Here is a 12,307-nt window from a genome sequence, read left to right as displayed (position 1 = left end):
CTAAATAAGAAGTAGTACATTCATCTAACTACAATACAACAACACTTAGCCTCTCTTTGGATATAACATCACCTTGAACACACTTTTATTTAAAAAAAAAATCTTATTTTGCATGTTTTAAATCCCATTAAACACCAAACGATCAAAGTTTCATCTTTTCTGCTTGAACCATCTTGCAGAAAGTCAAAGAAAAACCAGGACAGGAGCCGTGTTTCTCAGTGGTTATGCACTTTATTTCATCTTTAGGTCCCACCACGGGTCACATGATGGACTTTAACACAGGATCAGCTCACAATCCCTGAGAAACCAGTATCTGGGATGAACTGTTCGAACGCTCCAGATACTGGAGAATAAACAGCACGGGCATTAACACAGCGCTGCAAAAACTGATCCTTAGCAACTGTTTTTGTCTCATTTTAGGTAAAATTACTCTAAATATGAGACGTTTTTCCGGACTGGTCAGGTGAATCTGGCTCAGACTGAGTCTAAAAAGATATTTTTTTACTTGAAAAAGACAAAAACAGTTGATAAGATTCAGTTTTTGCAGTGAGAGCAGTACAAAAAATCACATCCAGGTCATTAAAAGCATGTGTGAACCACAGCGAGGGTTAAAGTCTAAACAGTCTCTACATTTCAACAGGAACAGTACACAATACTGTCATGGAGATGTACAGTCACCCAATATGGGCGAGGATAACACAGAGGGACACACACACACACACACACCTCCATGTGGGAGCGCTGAGGTTGCTCGTGTGAAGCTCTCACCTCAGATTGGAGCAGAAAGCAGCTCGTTAGACCGTAATCTGTAATCTGAGCGTCTGATTTCACCTCCAACCTGAGGTGAGACTCTTCCCAGGAGCAAACATCAGATTATTGGAAACTCAGCTGTGCAATTTATAAAAAAACATGAAATAAAACATTCCCAAAGCTGATTGTAACCCCGATCAAAACCTCCTCCGCTCGTTCATCTCCTGATTGTGACAATGCAGGGAGGCTCGTTAAATAAGGACGCAGAGATTTTGCGGGGTTGTCAATTATTTGAGTTAATTCTGACACAAATCTGAAGCATGTAGACATAAATTAGATCAGTTTGGAATAAACCGTCTTAAAGAAAAAAGTGCTTTATCCTAAAATACTTCAGATCAGGTCGATTCAAAGGCATTTGGAAATTCGCCGCCGTCAGCTCAGGTGGTTAAAGGAAAATACTGTTCACTGAAAACACAAATATCTTCATTTCGCCAAGTTTGTCCGGAGTCTTCGAGTTCAACAACAAGCCGGGAAACAGCCAAAGAGCTACAAGCAGAGAGCTGTTTTCAGCTAAGCTAGGAGGCTAACGAGTGTTAACGAAGCTGGCGTTACGGCGTGGATATACGACCATACATTCTATGAGAATCGCAGATACATTTACAAGCAACATTTACATCACAAAGCCCGACTGATTGCCTGCAAAGCGAAATGCAGAAAGCTTCCTCACAAAAAACCCGGAGTCCGCCGACCCCGTGCTTCACGAGCCGGGCGCGGTCCCGGGTTTGGTGCAGGAAGACGTAAAAAGTCCAGAGGCGGGCCGCACAGCAGCCCAGTTAAACCATTAAAGACCGCACGCCACTGCAGCGAGAAGGCCGCAGCCGCACGGTCTGATACCAAACACTGGTCCCCACACGCCTTTCAGATACCGAGGCGTGACGGGGACGAGGATGAGAAAGGAGCGGTCGCCTTAGAGGGCAACCTGAGGGGGGCACCAGGGGGTGTCCGGGTACAGGAGGCAGTGCACAGACTTGAACCTGGAAGAGAAAGACGCAGAGTTTGAGTTTGGATCAAAGAGACGTGGAGTGAGTCTGAGTGAACGAAGGGCGGCGCCTCACCTGGACGGGTCGTCCTCCGTGGAGAAAGCTCCTTTCAGGTTGATGATGTTACTCTTGTTTTCAAACATCCCGTAGCTGAGAGTGATCTGAGGAGAGACGAGGAGCGTGAGCGACTGAGGAGGAGAAATCTGTGACTTTTTAAACCCAGCTGAGCTTCTCACCTGCTTGTGGATCTCTGATCGCTGCACCTGCTGCAGGTTCTCCAGGTGGGAGTGGAACAGGTTGCTGCGGGTCAGAGGAACCCCGAGGACCGACTCGATGATGTAGCCGATGGTGCAGTCGTCGGGGAGGCGGATTTTCTCCGCTGTGTTCATGAAGTGACCGCCGCTGGAAGGACACAGAGAGGAGACGACGACAGGTGAGTCTACAGGCCACGCCCACACACAGCCAGGTGTATTTTTATACATTTACACCTGTCATCCACTCAAACTGCAGCTTTACGCTTCACTAAAAACATTTTCTAAAAACTCCAGACAAAGTGATGTGTGCAATTAAGCAAAATGCTAAAAGTACACTGTAAAAAATGAACTGAGTTGGTTGAATATGGAGCTACTTTGCTTCAAATTTAAGCCTCAAAACATAAAGTCCAGTCACAAAATGTGTCAAACAGCTCAAAAAATTCTTCGTTACTAAAAAAGAGGCATCAAATCAGTTTTTGAGGAGTCTTACACTGTAAAACACTGAACTCATATCAAGTGTTTTTGTCTTATTTTCAGTATTTTCAGACTTATTGTGAGCCACATTCACTTGAACAGGCCAGAAAAAAGTCATATTTCAAGTTATTAAAAGACAAAATGAGGTCTAAATTACTGTAACAAGTAAAAGCTCATATCAAATCTAAAAATACATTTTCTACTTAAATTAGAAAAAAAAAACACTTGATAAGATTTCAGTTTTTGCAGTGTGGTTACATGGTTATGTGTCAACACCGGCTCAGCTGGATTAAAGTTATTCAGAAACCACAAGATCTACTTTATCTTCACAATAACGACAACAAAAATGTTTAAAACTCTGATCATAGTAAAAATTCTAGTGAATAATTATCTAAACGAGAAGTTTTTGAGTTAAATAAATTAGTACATGTGATGTCCCAAGTTTTTTTATTTTAAATAAATTTGTAAATATAAAAAAAGAAAATAATAATAATTTCATAAATTTCACAAATTTGCAAAATTTGTAAAAATTTCAATAAGTTGCCTAATTAAAAAAAATTGAAATTTAAAAAAGTGCCAAAAATTACAAAAAAAAAAAAAATTATAAAATTTGCCAAAATGTAATTAATCTTTTTTTTTTAAAATCATTTTCAAAAAAATTTAATTTTAAATTTGCCAAAATGTAATAAATTTGAATACATAAAAATTGAAGTGTGGTTTATGGTTTTGTGTCAACGCCAGAAACTGAATCTTTTGGTTGTAAAATGTCGAAACTGAATGACAGAGGTGTATTCTGTATTCTGATTGGCTGGCACATTTCATGTCAAAAAAACACTGACAAAATGAGTGTGGCGTGCCTCACGACGCATTTTTGACGAGTTTTCCTGACCTGTGTGGATGAAAAAATTTTTAAAAACAAAATAGAGGTGAGTATCGGTAAAAACCTTACAATACGATAATATCACGGTATCACAATACTGTGATTTATCGCGATATTCTTCCCAACTTTTTGATTAAAAAAAACAATTCTATTTTACTGTGGTTGAACACTTAACTTAAAAACATGACCAGCATCAAGTTTGTCACTTAAAAAAAATCTTATATTGAGCAAAAATAACTATGATTATCATTTTATCTGTCTACTACACTGTAAAAACAAAACTTAAAATGATTTTAAACTAACTGAACCAAAGTTAGAGAGAAAATGTTGATTTTTTACAGCATCAAAACTCACATCATCAACTTTAAGAAAAATATATTTTGAAGAAACTTTGAGATCATTTTTATAATACAGTCTATGAGAAAAATACAGCGGAGTAGCTCTACAGTGCCATCTACTGCAGTGGAGGTGCAAAGGACGTGTCATACTTAGGACTCACCTAAAATATGTTTTTTTGTTTGTTTTTAATCGTTAATAGGAGTTGAAATATCGATATCTTATTATTATTTTTTTATTTCTATGCGTGGACGAGGCTACAGAACAACAGGGACCCAGGTGTGTCCTACCTGGCCCAGGGACTCATCTTCAGAGCCAGACCTCGGCTCACGCAGAATCCTGCTCCTCCAGTAGCAAACCAGAAGTTGACAGGTTTCTGTTCCAACAAGAAGAAAACAGTTTGTCATTTTCAAAAGTTTAATCTATGTTATACTTTAAAAACAGAAGAAAGAAAAGCATCCACTCACCAGCTTGTTGTCCCCCAGCCTCTCCGTGGCCTCGATGGGCCGATCCAGACTGGGTTTACCCAGGTACATGTCCTGGGTGTGCGGGTACTGGGACAGGAACTTCACCAGACTGGGAACGTTGACGTAGTTATCGTCGTCTACGTGACAGAACCACCTGAGAGGGAGGAAGCAGGAGAGGGGTTAGACTCTGAGACCTCCGGGATCAGGAAAATCCTCCAGGAGCTGGATCCAGACTCACTTTTTCCTGGACTCAATGAACTTGTCGTACTCCACAGCCATCTTACAGGACAGCGCCTGCCTGCTGTGAGCTGCAGAGCAGTTGGTGTTGATTGCGTGACTCCCTGTGACAGAAGAGGATTGTTGTTAAAACTTCGCCCTGAGGAAAATCAGCTCAAACTGTAGATCTAAATTTATCAGCTCGTTTCTTTGAACAGCGCTCTGCTTTGTTCCCACTCACCGATTTTCTTCTTCAGCTCCTCGTCCTCCCCGTCAGTGAAGATGAAGGTCTGTAAACACACAGAGCACAGCGCACATGAGCAGACTGAGACTGAAACCCATAAAATCTGAAGCACTTGGGGAGATCTTGTGAAGCGGTCACATGACCACAAAGTGCGTCTTTCTCCGCTGGGTGTGATTAGCATCCATCAACGCGTCTTTATGCAGTGGAAAACTCTCTGAGTTAAACAACCCCTGCTCCGATAAAAGCCTTTTGTGCCGCCTCTCACTCTCTCCATGGCAACCGCACCGCCGCCCCGAAGCATCCCAGACACCGAACAAAGGCGGAGGCAGACTGTCCGCCCCACACACACCCCGTCCATGTTCCCCATCCCCCGGCTGAGGAACAGCACTCTGCTGGACCTGCTGCTGCCATCAGTGTGTATGATCTGTGAGTGAGTGAGTGTGTGTGTGAGTGTGAGTGAGTGACAGCCCAGGAGTCAAAGACACGCTGCAGGCGTCTTTAAATGTAGCAGTTAGTCACAAACAGGAGACGTTTTACTTCAGCTCAGATGGATTAAAGTCATTCAGGAGCCACAAAATCAACTTTATCTTCACAATAAAGACAAAAAAAGTGTTTAAAACTCTAATAAAAGTAAAAATTTAGTGAAGAATTATCTAAACGAGACATTTTTTTAGGTATGTCTATTTAACCTTAATTTTAAATTTATTTGCAAATATTTTTTTAATTAATAAGAAGTTTTACATTCATAAATTTCACAAATGTGCATAATTTAAAAAAAATTAAATGAGTTGCCTAATTAAAAAAAATATGTGATTGAAAAATGTGCCAAAATTTACAAAAATGTCAAAAAATAAAATAATTTTTTTTAAAAAGTGCCAAAAAATTTTAATTGTTTTTTTTTTCATTGCAAAAATAATTTCATAAATTCCACAAATGTGTAAAATTTATAAAATCTCAATTAGTTCCCTCATTAAAAAAAAAAAAAATTAAAAATGTGCCCAAATTTACAAAATGTTAAAAAAGTGTAATAATTATAAAATTTTTAAAAAATTGCCAAAATGTCTTAATTTTTAAAAAAATTTCATTGCAAAAAAAATCATAAATTTCACAAATGTGCAAAATTTACAAAATTTCAATAAGTTGTGTGATTTAAAAAAATGAAATTTTAGAATGTGCCAAAATTTACAACGTCATAAAATAAAATACAATTTAAACATTTTCCAAAATGTCATTATCTAAAAATTAATAATTGCAAAAATAATAAATTTATATTTGTGAAAATAAAATCAATTAAATCAAAAAATATTAAGTGTTATATCAAAAATATACAATTTATAAATTTTTTTTTACAAGATTTCAAACATTTGCCAAGTTAAGAAAAATTGAATTAAAATAATTTGCAAAATTTACATAAATTCAAAAAAATTTCAAAATCTTTAAAAACTGTTCTTTTTCATGCAAAAAGTTTTTAAAAAATTGCAAAAATCTGAAAAAAAAATTTTAACGTTTATTTTTGCAAAATGTGATGCATATCTGTCACAACAAAATGTTAATGCATGATTTTATAAAGTGTCAGTGTCTCAAATTATCAACACCCTACAAGGAGCCGCTGCAAAAGAGTCAAAGAGCCTCATGAGGCTCCAGAGCCACAGGTTGAACACCCTTTGTCATATAACAGTGAACAACAAAGAGCACTTTACAGGAAGTGTGTTTACGGCGAGCGTGGGCAGCTTATCCTCCTCTTTATGAGCGCTCACACTGAGCAGGTGCCAGCTGCTGAACGCTGCTGATGAAAGCGGCGCTAACTCTCTAACTGTCAGCTCTCTGTTTACTCTTCACCTCAGGTGAGGCAGCACCTGCCGCACATCACGCTACTTTATCTGAGCCACGTGTCTCTACACGCCAGCTCGCCGCCCCTGGCCTCCTCTGACAGAGCGCCTCAGTTACCTCCAGGCAACATTCCTGCTGCTTCCTGTCCCCGCTGCTAGGCGCTCGCCGTTTGTGATCTGCATCTTTCAACAGGCAGCTGGCGCGGCTTGAATGAAAACACGCGTCTTTCTGCCGCGCTCCTCTTTTTTTTTCAGATCTGAACTGTTTGAGGAGCAAACTCTGAGCAGATGTTGCTCGGCGCTGAAGCCATGAGCCGGTGTTTGTTTAGGGAAGGTGGTAGCTGGAGCTGGTGAGGGGATCAGAGGCTGGCGCTGTTTGCTTTTTAAGCCGTTGAATAGATGGTCTAATCACTGAGGCAGCTGCCAGAGCTGCCAGGGCCCTGAAAGAGGCGAGGAGACGAGGAGACGAGGAGGGAGGAGGGGAGGAATCTCTCTGCTGATTAGTAAATCGAAATCCGTGTGTGGCCATTCACCCCCTCCTCACACCCCATCCTGCCTCCTCCTCCTCCTCCTCCTCCCTGCCTCCGGCCGGAGCCCCTGAATAGAACAATGCTGTGAGTTTTCATGCTGGGTAAAGTCTCTGCTGGGTAAATTACAAATATGTTTGCCTGCATTTGCATACAGCTGCAGGAGTTAACCAAAGACACACCTTCCCGGGAAGCCCCCCTCCCCCGTCTCTCCCTTTGTGCTCGCTAAGTGAAACTTTACAGAACAGTTACTCTCATAGCATACTAATGCAAACAGAGAGGAGGAAGAATGTGAGTGTGGAGCAGAGATAAGAGGCGCAGGGAGCACGGGGTGAGGGCTGCTCTCAGGAAGGCCTGGCACGGCCCTGTCTGAGCCCAACGCGGTGCCTGGCTGGCTGTCTCCAGCTCCACAGGAAGGAAGGGCATCAGGGCTCCCGTTCATCCACCGCACACATCCACCCAATCACATCCACCCAGAGCGCTCTTCCTCTCTGCTCGGAGGAATCAAAGCCTCTCAACACCTTTCATCAGACAAAGATGAGAGAGTTTCCTTCAGCATTAATTCACAGCTCGACCTCTGAAGAGCACTACAAAAAACTGGAATCTTATCAAGTGTTTTTGTCTCATTTTCAGTAGAAAAAGTCTTTTTAGACTCAATCTGAGCCACAGTCACCTGACCAGTCCAGGAAAATGTCTTCTTTCAAGTTATTAAAAGTTATTTAAGGAGTAAAAGACCTCATTTTTGTCTTAAAACAAGACATTTTTCTGGTCTGATCAGTTAAATGTGGCTCATATCAAGTGAAGCAAGAGAATTTTTACTTTAAATAAGACAAAAACACTTGATAAGGGTTCAGTTTTTCGCAGTGTGATCTGAGTTTTCCTTCATAGTTTAACATCTTCTTATCAGATCATCACCTTAAAGAGGAACACAAGGCTCATTGTGAAGATTTGGTGCTGGAAAAATCAAATTATGCTCTAATAAAAGCAGCTACACTGCAAAAATCTAAAATTTTATCAAGTGTTTTTGTTTTTTAGACTTAATTCAACTGATCAGTCCAGAAAAATGTGTTATTTCCAGTTGTCTAATGACAAAAATTAGGTCCTTTACTTATTTCAAGCAATTCAGACTGGTCAGGTGAATGTGGCTTAGATTGGGACACATTTTCTACTAAAAATAAGACAAAAACACTTGAAAGGGTTTAGTTTTTTGCAGTGTGAGCTGAGTTTTCCTTCATATTTTAAGAGCATCTTATGGGATCATCACCTCAAAGCGGAATGCATGACCCGTTATGACAATTTAGTGCCAAAAAAAATCCAATTGTGCTCTAATAAAAGCATCTGCACTGCAAAAAATGAAATCTTATCAAGTGTTTTTGTCTTTTTGGACTTAATATGAGCCAAATCTAACTGATCAGTCCAGAAAAATGTCTTGTTTTAAGTTATGTAATGACAAAAATGAGGTCCTTTACTTATTTCAAGCAATTCAGACCTCATTTCTGCCTTTAGATAACTGGAAATTATACTTTTTTTCTGGACTGGCTTGGATTGGGTCTTAAAAGACATTTTCTACTGAAAATAAGACAAAAACACTGGATGAAATTTCATTTTTTGCAGTGTTTTTGTCTTCATATTTTAAAAAACTTCTTATTGTATCATCTCCTTTAAGAGAAATTTTACAGCATATTATGAAGATTTGGTGCTAGAAAAATCAAATTATGCTCTAATAAAAGCATCTGCACTGCAAAAAAAAAGAAATCTTATCAAGTGTTTTTGTCTTTTTAGAATCAATATGAGCCAAATTCAACTGATCAGTCCAGAAAAATGTTTTGTTTCAAGATATTTTGACATAAAAATGTGATCGTTTACTTGTTTCAAGCACTTCAGACCTCTTTTTTATAATTACTTGAAACAAGACATTTTGGACTGGACTTATCAGGTGAATGTGGCTTCGATTAAGTCTAAAAGACAAAAACAATTGATAAGATTTCAGTTTTTTGCAGTGTAATCTTAGTTTTCCTTCTTACTTAAAAAGCTTTTGATAGGATCCCATCCTTAAAGAGGAAATTACAACATATTGTGAAAATTTGGTGCCAGATACATCAAATAATCTTCCAATAAAAGCATCTACACTGCAAAAAATGAAATAAAATCAAGTGTTTTTGTCTTTTTAGACTAATTATGAGCCATATTCCACTGGTCAATCCAGAAAAATGTCTTGTTTCAAGATATTTAAAGACAAAAATGAGGTCATTTACTCATTACAAGCAAGTCAGACCTCCTTTTTGTCTTTATATAACTTGAAAAAAAAACATTTTCCTGGACTTGTCAGTTAAAAGTGGCTCATATTGAGGGTAAAAAGACAAAAACTCTTGATAATATTTCAGTTTTTTGCAGTGTGATCTAAGTTTTCCTTGATATTTAGGAGCTCATTATTGGATCATCACCTTAAAGAAGAATTTACAGCATATTGTGAAGATTTGGTGCCAGATAAATCAAATTATGCTCTAATAAAAGCAGCTGCACTGCAAAAAAATGAAATCTTATCAAGTGTTTTTGTCTTATTTTAAGTTAAAATTGTCAAATTATACTTGAATATGGCCCATATTGAGTCTTAAAAGGCATTTTCACTGAAAATGAGACAAAAACACTAGAAAGGGATTCAATTTTTTACAGTGTAAGAGTCTTTAAAGCTGATTTAAAGCCTCTTTTTTTGTAACAAAGATTTTTTTTTAGCTTTACATGAGCTGTTGGACACATTTTGTGACTGGACTTTATGTTTTTAGTCTTAAATATGAAGCAAAGTAGACTTATATTCAACCCAATCCGTTCATTTTTTACAGTGTACTTTTGGCATTTTGCTCCATTGCACTCAGTATAAAGTAGCATTTTAAACACAGTATGAAAATGTAGATGTTTAAATGTGTGTGTGCCACTTTTATTAGCCACAAAGGAGAAAAGTAAGAGCACCATCTGTCTGGATTAACAAAATCTGCTATTTATGCCCTGAATGGGTTTACAGATACAGAAGGCCGCGACCCTCAAGTGTCAACACAGCTATCACAAAGATAATCTGCTCCTCCTATTCTCATGTAAACAGCAGCTCCATCTGCATAAAGTAAAGTGAAACCCCTCTGTGAGCAAGGGGAGGAAATCAAACTCTCCTGCGCTTCCCTCTGCACGACTCTGTCCCTGGTGTCTGCAGCGAAAAAAGGAGGAAAAACAACCCAAAGTGCACAGATGTTCATCATGTGAGCGTGGGAATCAAACCTGAGCAGGGGGGGCGGCCGTGTGTACGGGACGGGAGCTGGGAGCATCATATGGCTGGCATTAAGGCCGGCCTTTGTTCAGTCCCCTCCTGGCCACCTGTCACCCTTCCTCCTGCAACTCCCTCCCTCATTGTGAGCTCAGCCGCAGCTTTTTGTGCAGGCAGGCTCACACCAGCTGCCTCTGTGTGTGTGTGTGTGTCAAGATCTGCAACAATCAACTCACACATGAGAATATTTCTGTCAGCTTCTCCACAAACTCCTGGTTTTGGAGGTGTCAGAGCACCCATTCAGCGCTCCTCCTGTCACCTCAGGGTGCAGGACTAAATCACTGTGAGCAGCAGCTTTTTGTAGCAGTGCCCGTCTTTGTGAGGAGCGTGGTTCTCAGGCTCACATTTCCACACTCAGCGTGCACAAACTTGCCTATAGATGCGCCCCCTTTGTCCCCATGCATCCCCTCAACCAAGCCCCCCGGTTTCCCATCCCATCCCTCCAGTGAGCCTGACCCAGACTGTGCTCCCACGTTCCCATGGAGAGAGGGGGAAGCTCTTTCTTCTCCCCCTTCAGAGAGATGCTTTGTTAGGCCCTGGAAAGGAGACAGCGCTGGAGTCGCTGCTGTGAAGCATCCATTGCAACAGGGGCATTCACAGGGACACCCGAAAGGAGAGGGGATAATAGAGGAGAGGGGAGAGGAGGGGGGGGGGGCTCAAAGAGTGGGTCCTGAAACTGTTCCCTCCGTTCTCAGGGACATCACTCAGAGGAGGGTGGAAAAAGTGACAGAGCTGGGGACAGGGTGCAGGGGTTTGTGGGTGTTTCACTGCACGGATTCACCCTTTAATCTGCACGCTCCTGATCTGACAAATCTCCTTACCTGTTGCGCATGTCTTGAAATCCACGTGTCCAGCAGCAGGTTGAGCCTGGACTGGTGGAACTTCTTGGTGGTCTTCACAGCGATGAAGATGTCATCCGCGCTGATGTCCTCAGCTGGAGTCTGCTTCCCCGCGGACGCAGAGGAGGAGCGCGCGGGCTTCCCCACCTCCCTCCGGCCTCGGGTCAGTTTGGTGAAGTACGCGGAGAATCCTTTCTTCTCCTCCTGCGCGGCGCCGAGCTGCGCGTCCGGAGCGCGCGTCCCGCTCTCCTCTCCCACCTGGACGCGGTGATGCTGCACAGCGACCAGGAGCAGCAGCAGGCAGAGACCAGCTGTGCTCAGGATGGAGATGACTGTCTTCTTTACGTTATTACTCAACATGGTGAAGCTGGGAGTTAACTCTAAACCTGTGAGAGACGGAGTCCATGTGGGGGGGGTTTCCTCTCAGATGAAAAACAGGGACAGCTCCGCGCTCCCCTCCGAAAACATGACTGGATCCAAATAACTTCTGTGACATGAGGGGGGCTTTATAAGCTTCCTCTGTAGCCACGCCTCCTGGGAGGTCCTTGAATGCAGCATGCGGGGCATTGTCGCTCTATCAGGGGGCGGGGCTTCAGCTGTATGTGTGTGTTTCTGTGTGTGTTAGTGTTTTCTCAGGTTAAAGATTGACCCTTTAAAACTTACAGGAGAATCTGTTTGTTTCTGACTCCTCTCAGAGTTTTCCTCACTCCTCTATCGCTGAGTCAGGTTTTCCTCCTCAGCCCCAGAGCGTGAGCCGGCGTTCAGCAGAAACAGCCTCCATTGTTCCTCTCTGACCTTGCGAGGACTCCAAACAGTTGGCTTTTCCCCGAACACTTGTTATTCAAATTTTTGGCCCTCACACCCGAGTGCCGTCTGGTGCCAAAGCGCCGACCAAAGTTCCATTTTGGACCAACGGGGCAGCTGGTGGAGCCTCCGACAGCTCCCGTCACAGATTGAGACAGTTCAGCTTTGAGCCGCTCTGAAAGGACGACTCTGAACAAACTGGAGCCAGAATCCATAAAGAGAAGTCCTCTTATCTCTGAGCTTTATTACTTTAAGATGAGATCAGCGATCAGATTAAGTCCCAGAGTCCCCTATCGTCTGTCCATCAGGTTTGTTTTTAAAGAGAGTCTTTCTG

At 41.4% G+C, this 12,307-nt stretch overlaps 1 protein-coding gene across 1 annotated transcript; it reads right to left on the bottom strand.

The window, feature by feature from the left end:
* Positions 1-229: 229 nt before the first annotated feature.
* lfng (LFNG O-fucosylpeptide 3-beta-N-acetylglucosaminyltransferase) lies at positions 230-11,657 on the bottom strand. Its single transcript, XM_074697263.1, has 8 exons — positions 11,152-11,657; positions 4,659-4,707; positions 4,440-4,542; positions 4,202-4,355; positions 4,025-4,110; positions 2,027-2,192; positions 1,866-1,951; positions 230-1,784 (listed from the first exon to the last, which is right to left on the bottom strand). The coding sequence occupies exons 1-8, from the start codon at positions 11,527-11,529 to the stop codon at positions 1,718-1,720; spliced, it is 1,089 nt and encodes a 362-aa protein (XP_074553364.1). The 5' UTR covers positions 11,530-11,657; the 3' UTR covers positions 230-1,717.
* Positions 11,658-12,307: the final 650 nt, after the last annotated feature.

Source organism: Halichoeres trimaculatus, unplaced genomic scaffold, assembly GCF_033239565.1.
Source record: "Halichoeres trimaculatus isolate MK-OKI-2021-1 unplaced genomic scaffold, fHalTri1.1 fHalTri1_scaffold_20, whole genome shotgun sequence".
Classification (NCBI taxonomy): Eukaryota; Metazoa; Chordata; class Actinopteri; order Labriformes; family Labridae; genus Halichoeres; species Halichoeres trimaculatus.
The sequence above is the reverse complement of the archived record's forward strand: the minus strand, read 5'-3'. Positions and strand labels throughout refer to the sequence as shown.